Source organism: Trichechus manatus, unplaced genomic scaffold (genome assembly GCF_000243295.1).
Source record: "Trichechus manatus latirostris isolate Lorelei unplaced genomic scaffold, TriManLat1.0 scaffold00145, whole genome shotgun sequence".
Classification (NCBI taxonomy): Eukaryota; Metazoa; Chordata; class Mammalia; order Sirenia; family Trichechidae; genus Trichechus; species Trichechus manatus.
The window spans coordinates 2,049,906-2,069,985 of record NW_004444081.1 but is presented as its reverse complement, the minus strand read 5'-3'; the positions used below and the strand labels follow the sequence as shown (position 1 = coordinate 2,069,985).

The 20,080-nt window shown below is 38.6% G+C and overlaps 1 protein-coding gene across 1 annotated transcript in view; it reads left to right on the top strand.

The window, feature by feature from the left end:
• The window catches only part of RGS5 (regulator of G protein signaling 5), a 70,555-nt gene extending 51,106 nt beyond the window's left edge, over positions 1–19,449 (top strand). The window contains exons 4-5 of the mRNA XM_004385757.1: positions 8,514–8,680; positions 19,288–19,449. Coding sequence (XP_004385814.1) covers positions 8,514–8,680; positions 19,288–19,449 — 329 coding nt within the window. The remainder of the gene's footprint in view (positions 1–8,513; positions 8,681–19,287) is intronic.
• Positions 19,450–20,080: the final 631 nt, after the last annotated feature.

The window sequence follows — 20,080 nt, the reverse complement described above, 5'->3', positions numbered from 1 at the left end:
CAGATGTAGTCGATCTGATGCATGTGTATTCCACTTGGTAAGGTCCACATGTATAGTATAAATCTAGGAACACAGGAAGTTGTCAAAAATGAAATGGAACACGTAAAGATCGATATTCTAGGCATTAGTGAACTGAAATGGACTAGTATTGGCCATTTTGAATGACAATCATATGGTCTACTATGCTGGGAATGACAGATTGAAGAGGGATGATGTCACATTCATTGTCAAAAAGAACACTTCAAGATTTATCCTGAAGCACAAGCCTGTCAGTGATAAGATAACATTCATACACCTACAAGGAAGACTAGCTAATATGACTATTATTCAAATTTATGTACCAACCACTAATGCCAAAGATGAGGAGATTGAAAATCTTTACCAATTTTTGCAGTCAGAAATTGATCAAACATGAGATCAAGATGCACTGATAATTACTGTCGATTGGAATGCAAAAGTTGGAAATGAAGAAGTATTGGTAGTTGTAAAATATGGCCTTGGGGATAGAAACAACACTGGAGATAGCATGATAGAATTTTGCAATACCAACGACTTCTTCATTGCAAGTACCTTTTTTCAAAAACATTAACGATGACTATACACATGGACCTCACCGGATGAAAAACACAGGAATCGAATCGACTACATGTGTGGAAAGAGACGATGGAAAAGCTCAATATCATCAGTCAGAACAAGGCCAGTGGCTGACTTTGGAACAGACCAACAATTACTCATATGCAAGTTCAAGTTGAAGCTGAAGAAACTTAGAACAAGTTCACGAGAGTCAATGTACAACCTTGAGTATATCCCGCCTGAATTTAGAGACCATCTCAAGAATAGATTTGACACACTGAACACTAATGACTGAAGACCAGATGAGTTGTGGAATGACATCAAGGACATCATGCATGAAGAAAGCAAGAAGTCATTAAAAAGACATGAAAGAAAGAAAAGACCAAAACAGATGTCAAAAGAGACTCTGAAACTTGCTCTTGAATGTAACGTAGCTAAAGCAAAAGAAAGAAATTGTATACAGATTATCACAAATCTCTTCCCCTAGGGGAGAACAAAAAAGTGAAATGTTATTGATAGTTGATAAGTGCCATTAGATAGCTTATTGGTTCAAAGCATGAATTCTAGAGTCAAGATTGCCTGGGAGTGAATAACTTGCAATAACTTGGGCTAGTTATAGGACCATTGCCTCACCTGTTAAATGGAATAATAATGATTAAATAATTCATGTAAAACTCTTATCATGGTGCTGAAAATAATAATAGCTCAATAAATGCTAGCTTTCATCATTATTATACCAAATTTAAAATTAAACTGAAGGCCCAATTCAAATGCTACCTTGTATGTGAGGTAGTCTATAGCTACTAACATTCATCATAATGAGAGATGAGATCTCTTTCTGTTCTTTTGCTGGGGTTGTTTGCTTACGTATCTGTCTTCCTCAGTAGACTGTTAGTTCTTTGGATTCAAGGTTTGAGTTTCACTTATCTTTGTCCCTCGTTTGCATTCACTTCCTAGCCTGAATCTATGTACCTAACACACATTTAATAGAAGCTCACATTGACCTAAATACGATACAAAAAGGAAAGAATTTTTTCCTGAGTTGCAAAACTGAGGAACACAAACTTTAAAGAAAAAAATGAATTTATTGATGTTGCTATTGCTGTGGCATTTTATTTTATGGGCAAGTTACCTAACTTCCCTATGCCTCAGTTTCCTTATCTGAAGAATAGAGATTGTTATTTTACCTTCTTCATAAAATTATTTCAATCATCAAAGAAGCTAATATATGTAAAGTTCTTATGATAGTAGCCAGCACAGGGTGAATAACAAATGTTAGCTACCACTGTTATCCTCCATGTGTCTGTCAGTTTGTCGTACTGTGGGGGTTTGGGTGTTGCTGTGATGCTGGAAACTATGCCACTGGTATTTCAAATACCAACAGGACCACCCATGGTGGACAGGTTCTAGCTGAGCTTCCAGACTAAGACAGACTAGGAAGAAAGATTTGGTAGTCTACTTCTGAAAAGAATTAGCCAGTGAAAACCTCGTGAATAGCAGCAGATGAGCCCCTCAGGTTGGACGGCATTCAAAAGACAACTGGGGAAGAGCTCCCTCCTCAAATGACAGTTGACCTTAATGACCTTCATTTACTGAGGTGACGCTATTGAAAATGAGAAGCAACAGCTGCAAATATCCATTAATAATCAGAACATGGAACGTAAGAAGTATGAAACTAGCAAAACTGGTTATCATCCAAAATGAAATGGAACGCACAAAGATCAATATTCTAGGCATTAGTGAACTGAAATGGACTGGTATTGGCCATTTTGAATGACAATCATATGGTCTACTATGCTGGGAATGACAAATTGAAGAGGGATAATGTCACATTCATTGTCAAAAAGAATACTTCAAGATTTATCCTGAAGCACAAGCCTGTCAGTGATAAGATAATATCTATACACCTACAAGGAAGACCAGTTAATGTGACTATTATTCAAATTTATGTACCAACCACTAATGCCAAAGATGAGGAAATTTCAGATCTTTATCAATTACCAGTTGGAAAATATGAGCTTGGTAATAGAAACAACACTGGAGATTGCATGATAGAATTTTGCAAGACCAATGACTTCTTCATTGCAAATACCTTTTTTCAACAACATAAACAGTGACTATACACATGGACCTCACCAAATGGAATACACAGGAATCAAATTGACTATATCTGTGGAAAGAGACGACGGAAAAACTCAATATCATCAGTTAGAACACGGCCAGGGGCTGACTGTGGAACAGACCATCAATTGCTCATATGGAAGTTCAAGTTGAAGCTGAAGAAAATTAGAACAAGTCCATGAGAGCTAAAATGCAACCTTGGGTATATCCCACTTGAATTTAGAGACCATCTCAACAACAGATTTGACCCACCAAATGCTGATGACTGAAGACCAGATGAGTTGTGGAATGACATCAAGGACATCATACATGAAGAAAGCAAGAGGTCATTAAAAAGACAGGAAAGAAAGAAAAGACCAAAATGGATGTCAGAAGAGACTCTGAAACTTGCTGTTGAATGTAGAGTAGCTAAAGCAAATGGAAGAAATGATGAAGTAAAAGAGCTGAACAGAAGATTTCAAAGGCAGCTCAAGAAGACAAAGTAAAGTATTGTAATGACATGTGCAAAGACCTGGAGTTAGAAAACCAAAAGGGAAGAACATGCTCAGCATTTCTCAAGCTGAAAAAACTGAAGAAAAAATTCAAACCTTGAGTTGCAATATTGAAGGATTCTATGGGGAAAATATTGAACAACTCAGGAAGCATTAAAAGAAGATGGAAGGAAAACACAGTCACTATACCAAAAAGAATTGGTCGACATTCAACCATTTCAGGAGGTAGCATATGACCAGGAACCAATGGTACTGAAGGAAGAGGTCCAAGAGGTCCAAGGTACTGAAGGCATTGTCAAAACACAAGGTTCCAAGAATTGACAGAAAACAAACTGAGATGTTTCAACCATCGGATGCAGCACTGGAAGTGCTCAGTTGTCCGTGCCAAGAAATTTGGAAGACAGCTACCTGGCCAACCAACTGGAAGAGATCCATGTTTGTCCCCACTCCAAAAAATGTGATAGAACAGAATGCATAAATTATCAATCAATATCATGAATATTGCACACAAGTAAAATTTTGCTGATGATCATTCAAAAGTGGTTGCAGCAGTTTATCAAAAGGGAACTACCAGAAATTCAATCCAGAAACAGAAGAAGTTGTCGAATGAGGGCTATCATTGCTGACGTCAAATGGATCTTGGCTGAAAGCAGAGAATACCAGAAAGATGTTTACCTGTGTTTTATTGACTATGCAAAGGCATTCTACTGTGTAGATCATAACAAATTATGGATAACATTACAAAGAACGGGAATTCCAGAACACTTAATTGTGCTCATGAGGAACCTGTACATAGACCAAGAGAAAGTTGTTCGAACAGAACAAGGGGATACTGTGTGGTTTAAAGTCAGGAAAGGTGTGTGTCAAGGTTATATCTTTTCACCATATTTATTCAATCTGTATGCTGAGCAAATAATCTGAGAAGTAGCACTATATGAAGAACAGGGCATCAGGATTGGAGGAAGACTCATTAACAACCTATGATAAGCAGATGACACAACCTTGCTTGCTGAAAGTGAAGAGGACTTGAAGCACTGACTGACGAAGATCAAAGACTACAGCCTTCTGTATGGATTACACCTCAACATAAAGAAAACAAAAATCTTCACAACTGGACCAATTAGAACATCATGATAAATGGAGAAAAGATTGAAATTGTCAAGGATTCATTTTACTTGGCTCCAGAATCAACGCCCATGGAAGCAGCAGTCAAGAAATCAAATGGTGGGTTTCATTGGGCGTATCTGCTGCAAAAGACCTCTTTAAAGTGTTAAAAAGCAAAGATGTTACTTTAAGGAATAAGGTGCACCTGACCTAAGCCATGGTGTTTTCAGCTGCTTCATATGCATGTGAAAGCTGGACAATGAGTAAGGAAGAACTATGAAGAATTGATGGCTTTGAATTACTGTGTTAGCGAAGTATAGTGAATATACCATGGACTACCAGAAGAAGGATCAAATCTCTTGGAAGAAGTACAGCCAGAATGCTCCTTAGAAACAAGGATTGCAAAACTTCATCTCAAGTACTGTAAACATGTTATCAGGAGGAATCAGTACCTGGAGAAGGACACTATGCTCAGTAAATTAGAGGGCTATCAAAGAAAGGAAGACCTTCAATGAGATGGATTGACACAGTGGCTGCAACAATGGGCTCCAACATGACAATGATTGTGAGGATGGTGCAGGACTGGGCAGTGGTTTCGTTCTGTTGTTCATAGGGTCACTATGAGTCAGAATCGACCCAATGCACCTAAAAACAACTACAATAACAGTACACAATATTTTTCCTTTATGCCACAACTGACTTAGACTTGTCTAACACTCCTTTTATGTTCAAAGTGACTTTACAGGTAGTTTTATTTTGTCCTTAGGTAGGAATGCCAACTCTATTTTACATGGATGTCAAAAGCAACATCGTTCATTAGGGCCAACCCTGGGATTTAATACAGGTCACAACCCTGATTGTTTTGCCAAGACTAGGGAGTCAGGGGAGTTGCATCTTCTTCCTAGATAGTGGATTCCTGAAGAGATATGTTAAGGGATATCCTGGGGCTCTGTGTAGGCTCAGCAGGGAGGAATAGGGTGATTTATCAGGAATGTATTTCAGTGGCTCTACCAGGATGTGGAGTGGGCAAGGGGAATGGTGGTAGGGCAAGAAGGACATGTGGGTGCCTTGCAGAATAGAGACATTTGGCCTGGAGCCTCTGACTCTGACCCAGGAGGACTTCCTTAGGGGTGATGGAAATTCAACAGAAAGAGTCTCTGAAGAGTGAACCAACAGACATCCAGAGGCTAAGTGGGGAGTAGTTGTTCAAAAGTCCTAGTAAGGAGGCCTCCAGAGAATCCCCAAAAGCCAGATGAGTGTCAGAAGAGCCTTAAATGTCTCCCTCACCGATAGAGCAAGAAGCCATTATATGAAATTGAGTCTGGCTTTAAAGTGTGTAAACTGACCAAAAACTTTGAGATTATCTTGTGGAATCCAATGAGAGTGATGTAAGCAGTACCCAGAAAACAGACTCATTGCACTGGGAAGTTATTTCGTAAGCTCCTTCCTTGGATATGTAGTAAATGTTAACATTGTTGGAAGTCCTGGTGTGTGTCTTCACATCCTGAATGGCATGTTTGGGAGGATTGGGATTTTATCTCCACATTTCAAAGATAAAGATGCAGAATGGGTGATTCAGAGGGCCTGATAGGTATGGGGACCTGAAACTAATGAGAATGAGGTTATTCAGACTTATTTTGTGAGATTATTTTTTCCTCCACAGCCTTAGAGTCAATTGTCTAGGAGCTCATAAGACTTCATTCCTGCTGTCATTTCCTGGCAGCTGGAAAGCGCTTGGGAATTTTTCCATTTGACAAAGACTGACACATTTTTGTTTAAGAAACAATGAAAGCTTTAACCATGACAGAGAGGGAACTAGGTCTTATTTCTTCTTCTGACATATCCTTAGTCTCCTGTGTCACTAAATTATGACAAATAGTGCTGGATATAGAATAAGAAATAAGGTCAGAGAGAGAGAGAAAATACACCTGATTTTATGCAGGTTCAAGTTATCAAATGGTTTTAGAGTCATTCCTGTAGCCAGGTTTCTAGAGAGAATTGTTTATCATACCTACCACTGCTGCCAGATGTACTTTTAGGTGTTGAACAATAGGAAATGTTCTTAGGGTTAAGTACAGGGGGAGGAGAATGAAAAGCAAAGTGCCTTGTTTTGGATTCTGAAATCTCTGGTGATTCTAAACCACGGTAATGATCACTTGAGCCATCTGGTTTCTTTAGCACTGAATGGGGTTGAGGGGACTATGAAGGACATAGAGACAGTAAAGATGTATATAAGATAAACTGAAAAAAGGACAACCATCTATCTCCAGTTCGATCATCGTAAAAATTGTGTGCTTGTGTAAAATCAGTGTGTCAGGCAAAGAAAAGTGAGCCCATTGAATGAAAATTTAGGGTCTCTAAAGAGAAGTAGGGAGAAATATTCATGGGAAAGGAAATGGATGGAAATGAGGTCAAAGGAAATGAATTTGGAATATGAATATGTTCCCGCAAGCAGACCTAATGGATTTCAGAAGTGTCTCTTGGAAGAGGCAAATTAGAAGAAAACCAGACTTTGAAGTACCGTGAGAGTCAATCCTGCCCTCTGCCCTAGGCAGCAAAGTGACAAATTACTAAGGGTCAGCTGGGAATTTTGATACAGCCTATGGAAAACCCAGAATTCTTCTCTCTCCCTATAGAAACCTTTACTTTTCTTAGTTAATATATGGACATGGATGCACTCTAAACAGATACACGTTTGCTAGAACTTTGGCTTAAAAATTTATGTATCTATATAGATAATCTCACTCTAAATCTCCAGTATATATAGTCAGAGCTTAAAGAGCAAGAAAGTAAATATTGGAAATTCAGAATAGTTTTTTCATTTTTTTTTTTTCATTGCCTTCCTAAATCCTCACAATGCCTTTCACTAATCTACCATTTGGATGTTGGAGCTGGAGGGGTAAGAAAGACAAAGAAAACAAAAGGTTTAGGCCCAAGAGTCTTGTTTTATATATATATGTATGTATGTATGTATGTATATATATATGTATGTATGTAAAAGTATATATGTATATGTGTGTGTATATATATTTGTAATGGATACATACTTTTTTTAAGTTATAAGCTGAAGTCTATTCTTCAGTGTTCATGAGCAACAGAACATTGAAACCAGAATTACCGTAGTTATAATTATATTTAATATTTAAATTTATAATTGATTTTATTAATTAAATTAATGATTTAATAGGTTTCAAAAACTGACGTGTTATTGATAACCATTCTGCATGCCCCCTACCCACTCATCCTTCAGGTCTAAGTTGAATGTCCCTTCTTCATGGAGGTCTTCTATAACCCTAAACTGAAGTTAGGACCCTCCTGATACTATCTTTCATATGTTTCCTTCATTGTGTAAATGCGTTTTTCACTTCTTCATTTTCTTTCTGCTTCCCCCAGAATCTGTAAGCTTCATTAGGGTAGGAACCATGTCTATTTTACTTACCATAGTACCTGGAACATACTAGTTGCTCAAAAATCATCTGTAGAAACCAAAAATAAAAAAGATTATAAGCCGTGTATATACAATGATCAATATTAATATTTGTTAAAACAGCCAAACCAAGTTTTTAGTTCCTTCTTTTCTCTTTGGTAATTGATTAGTGTGCAGAATGGTATTAGTGTTAATCGTGTATTTTTCTCAGTCCAAGCGCAGTAGAAAGCAGGCAGCCGTTATTGGATGGTTTCTGCTCCAAGAAGTTGAATCATGCAGTTATTGAGAAGTAGCTTAGAATAAGGGACAAATTCAGGGACTCTCAAGTCAGACTGCCTGAGTTTGAATCCTGGCTCTGCCACTTACCAGCTGGCTAGCAGTACACAAGTCACTTACCCTCTAGCCCCAATCGTAAAATGGGATGTTAATAGTGCCTGCCTCTTAAGTATATAATGCAGATTCAGAGAGTTAACATCTGTAAGATTCTTACATAAACCACTGACATATATAGTGAATAAGCTTAGGTGGGCTATCCCATAATGGAATACCCAAAAAACAAAAAAACCATTTCTGTCGATTCAATTCTGACTCATAGTGACCCTATAGGACAGAGTAGAACTGCCCCATAGGATTTCCAAGGAGCGGCTGGTGGATTTGAACTGCTGACCTTTTGGTCAGCAGTTGACCTGTTAACCACTGTGCCACCAGGGCTCCATAATGGAATGTGGTGTTTGATAAATAAATATGTACATGCATACATACATCTTCCCCAACTTATTTTGTTTATTTCTTGATAGATGGACTTGCCAGCTTCAAAAATTTCCTGAAGTCTGAGTTCAGTGAGGAAAACCTTGAGTTCTGGATTGCCTGTGAGGATTACAAGAAGATCAAGTCCCCTGACAAGATGGCTGAGAAGGCAAAGGAAATTTATGAAGAATTCATCCAAACTGAAGCTCCTAAAGAGGTTAGTCCTGAGACATAGGTGGATGAACAAGGGCAGTGAGGGTCAGCTCAACAACTGCCCAGGAAGGATGTACATCTGAGATACAGGCGTATGAGTTTGGAGCCTAGGGCTACTCCCATTAGGGAATAAGCCACCTTTATTAAGCACCTACCGAGGGCAAAGATGATCAATATGGTCAAGCAGATGTAAACTTGAATCATATTGAGACTGTCTCCAGCTATATGAGCCTCACTTTGATAGTAAGTAATCTCAACTGATAATAATACCTCTTGTGTGATTTTGGATGAATTATTGAATCTCTCTGAACCTAGTTTCTTTTTTTTTTCTCCCTCTTTTTTTTTTTAATAATGTTTTATTATTGTGTTTTTGGTGAAGTTTACACAGCAAATTAGGTTTCCATTTAACAATTTCTATACATTTGTTCAGATCCCTGGTGCCACAGTGGCTAAGAGCTCAGCTGGTAACCAAAAGGTTGGCAGTTCAAATCCACCAGCCACTCCTGGAATACTCTATGGGGCAATTCTACTCTGTCCTATAGGGTTGCTATGAGCTGGAATGGACTTAATGGCAATGGGTATGATATACGTTTGTTCACTGACATTGGGTACATTTTTCATGGTGCAGTGGTTAAAGCAATTGACTGTTAACTGAAAGGTCAGCAGTCTGAAACCATCAGCGGCTCCATGGGAGAAAGATGTAGCAGTTTGCTTCCATAGAGATTTACAGACTCCGAAACCCTATGGAGTTGCTATGAGCTATGAGTCAAAATTGACCCAAAAGCAGTGGGTTTTGGTTGGGTTAATCTTCTCATTACAGTTATGCATTACTTAATGTCCACAATACGTTCTGTGAAATAGGATGTTATGTGATTCGGACATTGTGCGAACACCATGTTGTATATAGGCAGTCCCCCTGGTTACGAACATCTACTTACGTACAACCTGTAGTTATGAACCAACTCCCATAAAACCTATTATATTAAAACCTAATGGGAGCCTGCTTCTGGTTGTCCTTGTTATGGCTGCTGCCACAATGGTGGCTGAGAGGGGAGCAGAGCGAGATGAAGCAAGCGAGGAGGAAGCAGAGTGTGCCCACCCCCCAGCCCCCCACTCTTCCACCAGCTTAAGGAGCAGGAACAGCCCCAGCTCTGCAGCCCCCACCCTGCCACTGCCACCTGCATGCCCGCCTGCCCGCTGGACAAAGCCCAAGAGCCGGCATCCAGAGCCATGTCCTCTGCCTCACCTGCCTGTATTCCACCTGTGGTCCAGTGCTGCAAGAGTCTAGATTTAGAGCCTTTAAAACCTTTAGGGGGAAATAATAAGCAAAAGGAAAGCTGTTTTCCCTTTAAAAACAAAACAAAACTATGGATCATCGAAGTATATGTGGTCAGATGTGGCCTGAACAGACGTTATGTGATGCATGACCATTTCTGTTCTGGTTGTTCCGTTTCCATTAATCTAGCTTCCTTGCTCCTTCCTTTACATTCTCATCTTTGCTTTAGGGCAAATATTGACTGTTTGGTCTTATATAGATTATTTTTTAAAGGAGCACAGTACTCATGGGAGATATTGTTCATTTTATGAGCTAATCTGTTATTTAGCTGAAAGGTGACCTCCGGGTGTGGTTTCAGTACAAAGTTTGAAGGGTATCTCAGGGCAATAGTCTTGAGGGTTTCTCTAATCTCTATCAGTCCAGTAAGTCTGGACTTTTTTAGGAATTTGAATTTTGTTGCCCATTTTTCTCCCATTCTATCCAGGAATTTCTGTTGTATCCCTGGTCAAAACAGTTAATAGAGGTAGCTGGGCACCATCTAGTTCTTCTGGTCTCAGGATAGATAAGGCTGTGGTTCATGTAGGCTATTAGTCCTGTAGACTACTTTCTTTTTTGACTCTTTGGTTTCCTTCTTTCATTTTTGCTCCAGATGAGTAGTTATATCTCCAAATCAATAGTTATATCTTAGATGGCTGCTTGAAAGCTTTTAAGACCCCAGATGCTTCTCACCAAATTAGGATGTAGCTCATAAAGTTTATGAGCTATGTTATGCCAATTGACCAAGTTGTCCCATGAGACTTTGGTCTTAAGCCTTCAAATCCAGTAAACCAATCCCACAAAGAGTTAGTTATGTCTAGGAAGTATCTGTAACTGTGACTCCTATATGCTTTATTAGGTATATGTGTATGTATGTGGAGCCCTGGTGGTACAGTGGTTAAGGGCCTTATAAATAGTTTGAATCCATCAGCTGCTCCTTAAAAACCCCATGGGGCAGCTCTACTCTGTTCTGTAGGGTACTATAAGTCAGAACCAACTCGACAGCAATGGGATATATATGTGTAGCACACATACATGTATATACATATGCCTACAGATATGACTATATGTGCACCCATATATACAACATATACCTTCCTATATACATATGCGCATATATATCTACCTATGTAACCACACGCATATTTTTTGGCTGTTATTGCAACCTTGTATATGTTATAGCATTTATCAAATATGTCCCTTATTCTTGTGTACTTCTTAGTGTATCATTTACCTTGGTCAAGCCGCACACATTTTACCAACATTTGGGATTGCCTTTCCTAGCCCCTAAAATAACAAGGGCCTACTATCTAGTAAGAGATTCCCCTCCCTCCCCCTCCCAACCCTGGTAACCACCAATGAACATTGATTTCTATCCTGGTCTTCTTATAAAAGTGCACTCATACAATATTTGTCCTTTTGTGATTAGCTTACTTCACTCAGCATAATGTCCTCCAGATTCTTCCACTTTATAAAATATTTTGAGAACTCATCATTATTCATTATAACTGTGTAGTATTTCATTGTGTGTATGTACTACATTTTGTTTATCCATTTATCCATGATGCGCACTTAGATTGTTTCCATCTTTTATGCTATTGTGAATAATGCTGCAATGAACATAGGTCGGCATATCTATTTGTGTCACTGCTATTAGATCTCTAAGGTGTATACCTAGGAGTGAGATTGAAGGATCATAAAGTATCCCCACCGCTTGTCTGTCAGTTTGTCATACAGTGGTGGCATGCGAGTTGCTGTGAGGCTGAAAGCTAAGCCACCAGTATTTCAAATACCAGCAGGGCCACCCATGTTGGACAGGTTTTAGGAAGAAGGACCTGGCAGTCTACTTCTGAAAAAATTGGCCACTGAAACCTTATAAATAGCAGCAAAACATTGTCTGATATAGTGCTGGAAAATGAGCCCCTCAGGTTGGAAGGCACTCAAAATACGAATGGGGAAGAGCTGCCTCCTCAAAGTAGAGCCAACTTTAATGATGTGTATTGGGTCAAGCCTTCATGACCTTCATTTGCTGATGTGGCACGACTCAAAATGAGAAGAAACAGCTGCAAACACCCATTAACAATAGGAACATGGAATGTACAAAGTATGAATCTAGGAAAATTGGAAGTAGTCAAAAAATGAAATGGAATGCATAAAGATTAATATCCTAGGCAGATGAAATGGACTGATATTGGCCCTTTTGATGTGGACAATCATATAGTCTACTATGCTGGGAATGACAGATTGAAGAGAAAAGGCATCACATTCATTATCAAAAAGAACATTTCAAGATCTATCCTGAAGTACCCGCTGTCAGCGATAGGATAATATCCATACACCTACAAGGAAGATCAGTTAATATGACTATTATTCAGATTTATCCACCAACCACGAAGGCCAAAGATAAGGAAATTGAAGACTTACCATCTTCTGCAGCCTGAAATGATCAAACATACAATCAAGATGCAGTGATAATTACTGGTGATTGAAATGTGAAAGTTGGAAACAAAGAAGAAGGATCAGTGGTTGGAAAATATGGCCTTGGTGATAGAAACGACACCGGAGAATTCATGACAGAATTTTGTAAAGGAATGACTTCTTCATTGCAAATACCTTTTTTCAACAACATAAACAGCGAGTATACAAGTGGACCTCACCAGATGGAATACACAGGAATCAAATCAACTACATCTGGGAGACGATGGAAAAGCTCAATACCATCAGTCAGAACAAGGCCAGGGGCCGACTGTGGAACAGACCATCAATTGCTCATATGGAAGTTCAAGTTGAAGCTGAAGAAAATTAGAACAAGTCCATGAGAGCCAAAATACAACCTTGGGTATATCCCACTTGAATTTAGAGACCATCTCAACAACAGATTTGACTCATTGAACACTAATGACCAAAGATCAGACGAGTTGTGGAATGACATCAAGGACATCATACATGAAGAAAGCAAGAGATTATTAAAAAGACAAGAAAGAAAGAAAAGACCAAAATGGATGTCAGAAGAGACTCTGAAACTTACTCTTGAATGTAGAGTAGCTAAAGCAAATGGAAGAAATGATGAAGTAAAAGAGCTAAACAGATTTCAAAGGCAGTTCGGGAAGACAAAATAAAGTATTATAATAAAATGTGCAAAGACCTGGAGTTAGAAAACCAAAAGGGAAAGAATACACTTGGCATTTCTCAAGCTGAAAGAACTAAAGAAAAAATTCAAGCCTCCAGTTGCAATATTGAAGGATTCTACAGGGAAAAGATCCAGGAAGCATCAAAGACTATGGAAAGAATACACAGGTTCACTGTACCAAAAAGAACTGGTCAATGTTCAACCATTTCAGGAGGTAGTATATGATAAAGAACCAATGGTACTCAAGGAAGAGGCCCAAGCTGCACTGAAGGCATTGGCAGAAAAGAAGGCTCCAAGAATTGATGGAATACCAATTGAGATGTTTCAACAAACAGATGCAGTGCTGGAGGTGCTCACTTGTCTTGCCAAGAAATTTGGAAGACAGCTTCCTGGCCAACTGGAAAAGATCCATATATGTGCCCATTCCAAACGTAGTTGATCCAACAGAATGCAGAAATTATCGAACAATATCATAAATATCACACACAAGTAAAATTTTGCTGAAGTTCATTCAAAAGCAGATGCAGAAGTACATTGACAGGGAGCTGCCAGAAATTCAGGCTGGATTCTGAAGAGGATATGGAATGAAGAGAATATCATAAAGATGTTTACCTGTGTTTTTTTTTTTTTTTTTTGACTATACAAAGGCATTCAACTGTGTGGATCATAACAAATTATGGATAACATTGTGAAGAATGAGAATTCCAGAACACTTAATTGTGCTCATGAGGAATCAAAATATAGACCAATAGGCAGTCATTCGAACAGAACAAGGGGATACGGTGTGGCTTAAAATCATGAAAGGTGTGTGTCAGGGTTGTATCATTTCACAATACTTATTCAATCTGTATGCTAAGCAAGTAATCTAAGAAGCTGGACTATATGAAGAAGAACAGGGCATCAGGATTGGAGGAAGACTCATTAACAACCCGAGATATGCAGATGACACAACCTTTCTTGCTGAAAAGGAAGAAGACTTGAAGCACTTACTGATGAAGATCAAAGACCACAGCCTTCAGTATGGATTACACCTCAACATAAAACAAAAATTCTCATAACTCGGCCAATAAACAACATTATGATAAATGGAAAAAAGATTGAAGTTGTCAAGGATTTCATTTTACTTGGATCTACAATCAATGTCCATGGAGGCAGCAGTCAAGAAATCAAATGATGTATTATATTGGGCAAATCTGCTGCAAGAGAATTCTTTAAAGTGTTAAAAAGCTAAGCTGTCATTTTGAGGACTAAGGGGCACTGACCCAAGCCATGGTATTTTCAATCATCTCATACGCATACAAAAGCTGGACAATGAATAAGGAAAACTGAAGAAGAATTGACGCCTTTTAATTATGGTGTTGGCGAAGAATACCAAACATACATACCATGACCTTCCAGAAGAACGAACAAATCTGTCCGGGAAGAACTACAGTCAGAATGCTCCTTAGAAACAAGGATGGTGAAACTTCGTCTCACATACTTTGGACATGTTATCAGGAGGGACCAGTCCCTGGAGAAGGACATCATGTTTGGTAAGAGGAAGACCTTCCAGGAGATGGATTGACACAGTGGCTGCAACAATGGGCTCAAACTTAACGATTGTGAGGGTGGTGCAGGACCAGGCAGTGCTTTGTTCTGTTGTACGTAGGGTCGCTGTGAGTTGGAACCAACTGGAGGGCACATAACAATAAACAAGAACAACAGAGTATTTCTATTTGTAGCTTTTTAACGAAGTGCCATACTATTTTCCACAGTGGTGGTACCCTTTTACAATCCCTTGAGCAGTTTATAAGGGCTCCAGTCTCCCCACAACCTCATCTGTCAGCATTTGTTGTTGTTTTTTAAATTAGTGCCATTTTTGTGGGGATGAGATGGTATCTCATTTTAGTTTTGATTTGCATCTCTTTAATGTCTAATGGTCACCAGCATCTTTTCATGTGTTTGTTGGCCACTTGAATGTCCTCTTTGGTGAATATTCTCTTCATGTCCTTTGCCCATTTTTAAATTTGATTGTTTGTGTTTTTGCTTTTGAGATGTTGAAATTTTCTGTATATTTTAGAGATTAGACCCCTATCAGATATGTCATTCCCAAAGATTTTTCCCCAGTCTGTAGGTTGTCTTTTGACTCTTTTGATAAAGTATTTTGATGAGCATAAGTATTTAATTTTTAGGAAGTCCCAGTTATCTAATTTTTCTTTTTTTAAACTGTAAAAATAGGGATAATAAATACTATTTTGTAGGGTATTGTGAGGATGAAATCACACAGTACATGTGAAAACATGTATCTCAGTGTCTGAAATAGTTAATACTTAATGTGTGTTTGTATCACTTGTCGTTTCTCTTTTCCTTTTTCTCTTCCCTTCCGTTCCATTTTCTTTCCTTCAATCTTCTCTCTTTTTTTACCTCTACCTTCCCCATCATCCCATCTCCACCCCATGCCTTTGCCATTAACTATTTTATACTCTAATTGGGACCAAAGGGCATCTACTTATTAAAATCAAAACATTACAATGGTGCTAGAAATGTTGAAAGCCAATATGCCATTAATTGAGCACTACAGACGAGATGTGTGTTGATTTTGAAGAATCATTAACATATCTGCTTTTATTTTTGCTATTTATGAAACCTAATTAAAAATCCTTCTGTGGAATTCAGTATGGTCACAGCAAGACAATCGTGATTTGGCCAGACCACTCTAATTCCACATTATACCCTTCAATCCAATCTGGACATTAAAATGTTTCATCAGGGTTTGGAGTCAAGCACAGAGGTGATCTAAGTAAGCCCTAGGGATAGGCCACAGTCTACTTAAGACAATTTGAGATGGGAAAACCCTGTCTCCCCTACACATGCTATAGAGTCTTGGAGTCCCACCATTTGCTATTTTTTCCTTTGGTTATGAATTATTCTTCACTGAGCTTTTTATTTAGAAGTAAATACGTTTGGGTGGACAGACACATTATATGTCTTAATATAAACAGATCTGCTCCCTCCATGACACAAGTGGTAGAGGCTAGGACCATGAGAGTATAGAGAACTGTGGGCAAAGGTGGGAAAATGAAAGGGCCCTATTAGGGAACTGGGTTTAATTTTGCTGTGGGCATTAATTTTGACATAAATTTGACAGATCTCCCCTTCCACTCTTCAATCTCTCACCCCATGCACATATGTTTGCATTTCCATATTTCAGATGACATTTGTGCTGGGCCATTCTTTCCTTCTGTCTGCATGGAATCTCTCTCTATTTGTGAATGTTAACAAGGAGATTAATTTAGTGTTAAATTAGACACAAACTTCCCCTGTTCAACTGGACTACTTGTTTCCAGTCTACTTTCCTACCAACCTCATTCTTTTCACAGAATCCTGGGATTTGTTGAAACATCTGCAAATGATAGAGTGTTCATTGCTCTGAGCTCTAGAAAAACATTGCTTCAAGGTTCTTTATTAAAACATCTGGAGTTATCATGAAAATATGAGACATTAAAATAGAGTTGAAAAATAAATAAAACTCTGGCTGACTGAGTTGCTAGAATAAACAAATGGTGGCTCTCAATTGCAAGGACGTATGGGCTCTAATTTAGATAGCATTGGCCTCTATTCTAAATAATCTCTGTTCATGTAGGTGTACAATAACATATATATCACCCACAAATACAGGCAACCCAGGGTAATGTAGACTAATGAGCCTAAGCTGGCCATCAGAGAAAATGTGAACCCTACTTCTGGCACATAGTAAGCATTCAATAAATATTTGTGAGATGAGCAGATGTGGTTATCCCAGCTCCAGACCTTCCTAGATGTATGATTTAGAGCAAGCCTCTATCTAAGGCTCTCTAATCCTCAGTTTCCTTAACTATAAACATCTCACATATATGTATGTGTACCTGTGGCACATTTAGTAAATTGTAGCTGCTATTTTTTTAATTCCCCAAGTCTTATATTTTGACCTAAGAATTTACTATTTTATTTTGATAAGTAGCAGATTGATCTATATATATCAAATTTACTCAACCAAATAGTACCCTATGTTTTCTCTGAACATTCTCTTTGGCTCTTTAATATCAGGAAATTACCCAGAGATACAGTAGTGAGAATTGGAGATAAGTTTAAAAAAAAAAAAAAAGAATAAATGGCCTTGTGTATTTCAATAAATAGATAATTTGTGCATTGAAAATTATAATTTGATCATATTAAAAAATAACAAAATACATCCACTCCTCATTTATCGACGTGGTTAGTTTCCAAAGACCAGGTCATTACGCAAAAATTGGCATTATGTGAAAATGGAGGGTGATTACATCATTATATAACTGTCAAATTACAACATTGCATAACTGGGCCTTGCAGCTTGGCATTCATTACTGCCAAACATGTGTAATTAGTGTGCAAACTAGTCAGATAGTAGATTTTTTACTATTATTGTAAAGGTGAAATGTCAGATAATGAGATAGTTGATAAGTGAGGAGTGGGTGTAGTATTTTCCTGCCCTGGTAAACAGATAAATATATACATGAGAAAGACTCATTGGAGTTGGGGAGGCCAATCCACATAAAAATAATAAGTAAAATAGCTATTATTTGCTGATGTACTGTGTGTTAGAGGATTTTAAATGTATTGCTTAGTTTTTAAAAAAGTAAGGTTAGGAGCTACTTTGATAATTTTTTAGAACTTTAACCATTTTAAGTAAGGCTACCTACCTAGCTCAGTATATATTTAATATAAGAGAAGGAAGAAGAATCACTTTCCTATAGGGAGAAGAATAATAGGCTGAGAATTGAGAAATCTGTGTTACAGCCTCACTGCTGCCAAATATAGTTGTTTATGGGCATGTCACTTGACCCTGTGGGGCCTCAGTCTTCACATGTGAAGGCAGGCATTGGGCTGCATCTCAGGCTGCTCTCTGTTCTGGAAATTTGGTCTTCCACTGGTCTGTGTAAAGTACACCAGCTTCTTTGATCTATGAAAATGCTTTCCTACCTCAACTCACTTCATCCTGGGCTTTCCAGCATAGCTTCATCATGCAGTCTGTTCTGGCCTGGTACTCCCCAGCCATGCCTTTGTCCCTCATTCTGACCTGCAGCTGCTGCATAATTATCTGAGATGAAATAGCACTTCTCAGTACCAGGGACCACTAGCAACCCAGCAGAAACCAGAAACATTTTCCAGTGTACACTTTAGAACTATTGGCTGACAGTGGGTTTTGTTTCTTTGTCTTTTGCAGTCAGACCCCTTAAGAGTCATTAAAAAATATGATGTGATATACAAAGATTCCTCTTAAATCATACTCCGACAAGCCCATGAAGGCTATACTCTGCACAACTCCAGGGGCCCCATTCACACAGACCCTTCTGTAAATGGTGTCCCCTTAGTATTGTGCAATATAGCAGCCCTACACTCAGGACAAATAAGACGCAACGCCTTCCAACAGTACAGTCTACTGGTTAAAAACTCAGGCTCCACATTGCCAGGGATCTGAATCTTCTGCCTTCATTGCATCAACTGTAAAGTATGGATGACAGTATCTACCTCATAGAGTTGTAAGAGTAAATGAACTCATGCGTGTAAAGTACTCAGCACAGTGCCTGGCAGAGACTAAGCACCCAATAAACATTCGCTGGCATTTTTATCATTATTCAGTCAGAACCACCGTATCCTGTGTCCTTGCTCTTCTGCATCCATCCAAAAGGTCCAGGTCCGTAGTCACAATTTCCTACTCCCTCTTTGCTCCCTCTGCTAGGCATGAAGTCAAATGCTGTGGTGGGTAGATTATGGGATCAAGCATCAGAACACCTGGGTTCAAATTCTGATTTTCTGGATTCAAATAAAGTTATTAACCTTGTGATACTGAAGAAACCACTTAACCTTTCTGTAAAAGGGAGGAATCATTCTCAGGGTTGTTGCAAAGATTAAATGAAATATACACAGAATAGATGAGGATCTGATATGTGGGTGTCTAAACATGGATTGAATCTTAATCTGAGTTGTGCATATATCGGAACATCAGTACCCCTAACGCTGCTTACCCCATTGCTTATGAAATAGAAATCATATTTCTTACTTCTTATGACTCTATTGCCCTCTTGTTTCATGATGAGAAATGTTGACCCTCCCCACTCTCTGCAAACCCTGTACCCTGGGCTGACTAGTGACGCTGTATCTTGACCTACAGGTGAATATTGACCACTTCACGAAGGACATCACCCTGAAGAACCTGGTGCAGCCTTCTCTGAGCAGCTTTGAAGTGGCCCAGAAAAGAATCCACGCCCTAATGGAAAAGGATTCGCTGCCTCGTTTTGTGCGTTCTGAGTTTTATCAGGAGTTGATCAAGTAGCAATGTAGTCAAGCTCTGAAAATTATCCTGTGTGTTACTCTTCAGTAATAACCCTGTATTTTCAAGTCACCTCCATATCTTCCCGTAGCAGCTTTGCTCAAAGATACTCAAATAGGGAAAATCCCAGGAAGCATTCCTTACTCATTTTGCACACTTTGTTTTAAATGGTTACCTATTGTCTGAATGCTTTCCTTCCCCAGTGCCTTCCTGCCCCATTCTCAATTAAGCTTGTTGTTGTCAGAATCATAAATCAAGGAAATATAAGACAAGAATATGATATTGAATATGGGCCGATTGGGCTTACGGAGCTCCACACAATTGGTCTGAAAAAGTAAATGGTTGTGGAAAGACCAATTTTAAGGAAGCTTGTTTAATTCTGACCGGGGTTGGCGGGGGGGTGGGGAGGCGTGGAAATCATCTCCAATTATTTTTGGACTTGGTTGGTAAAAGATCAGATTTTTTAATGAAATACATCATTTAAAGTATTGATGTTCCCCTCAGAGCACCTTCTCATCAACTAGAGGTTATAAACAGAAGATATGACCACAGATATGCTGTGCTTATACAAAATCAATCTGAACACAATTTATATTGATTACACCTCCCTTATGCCTCATAAGATTACCAAATT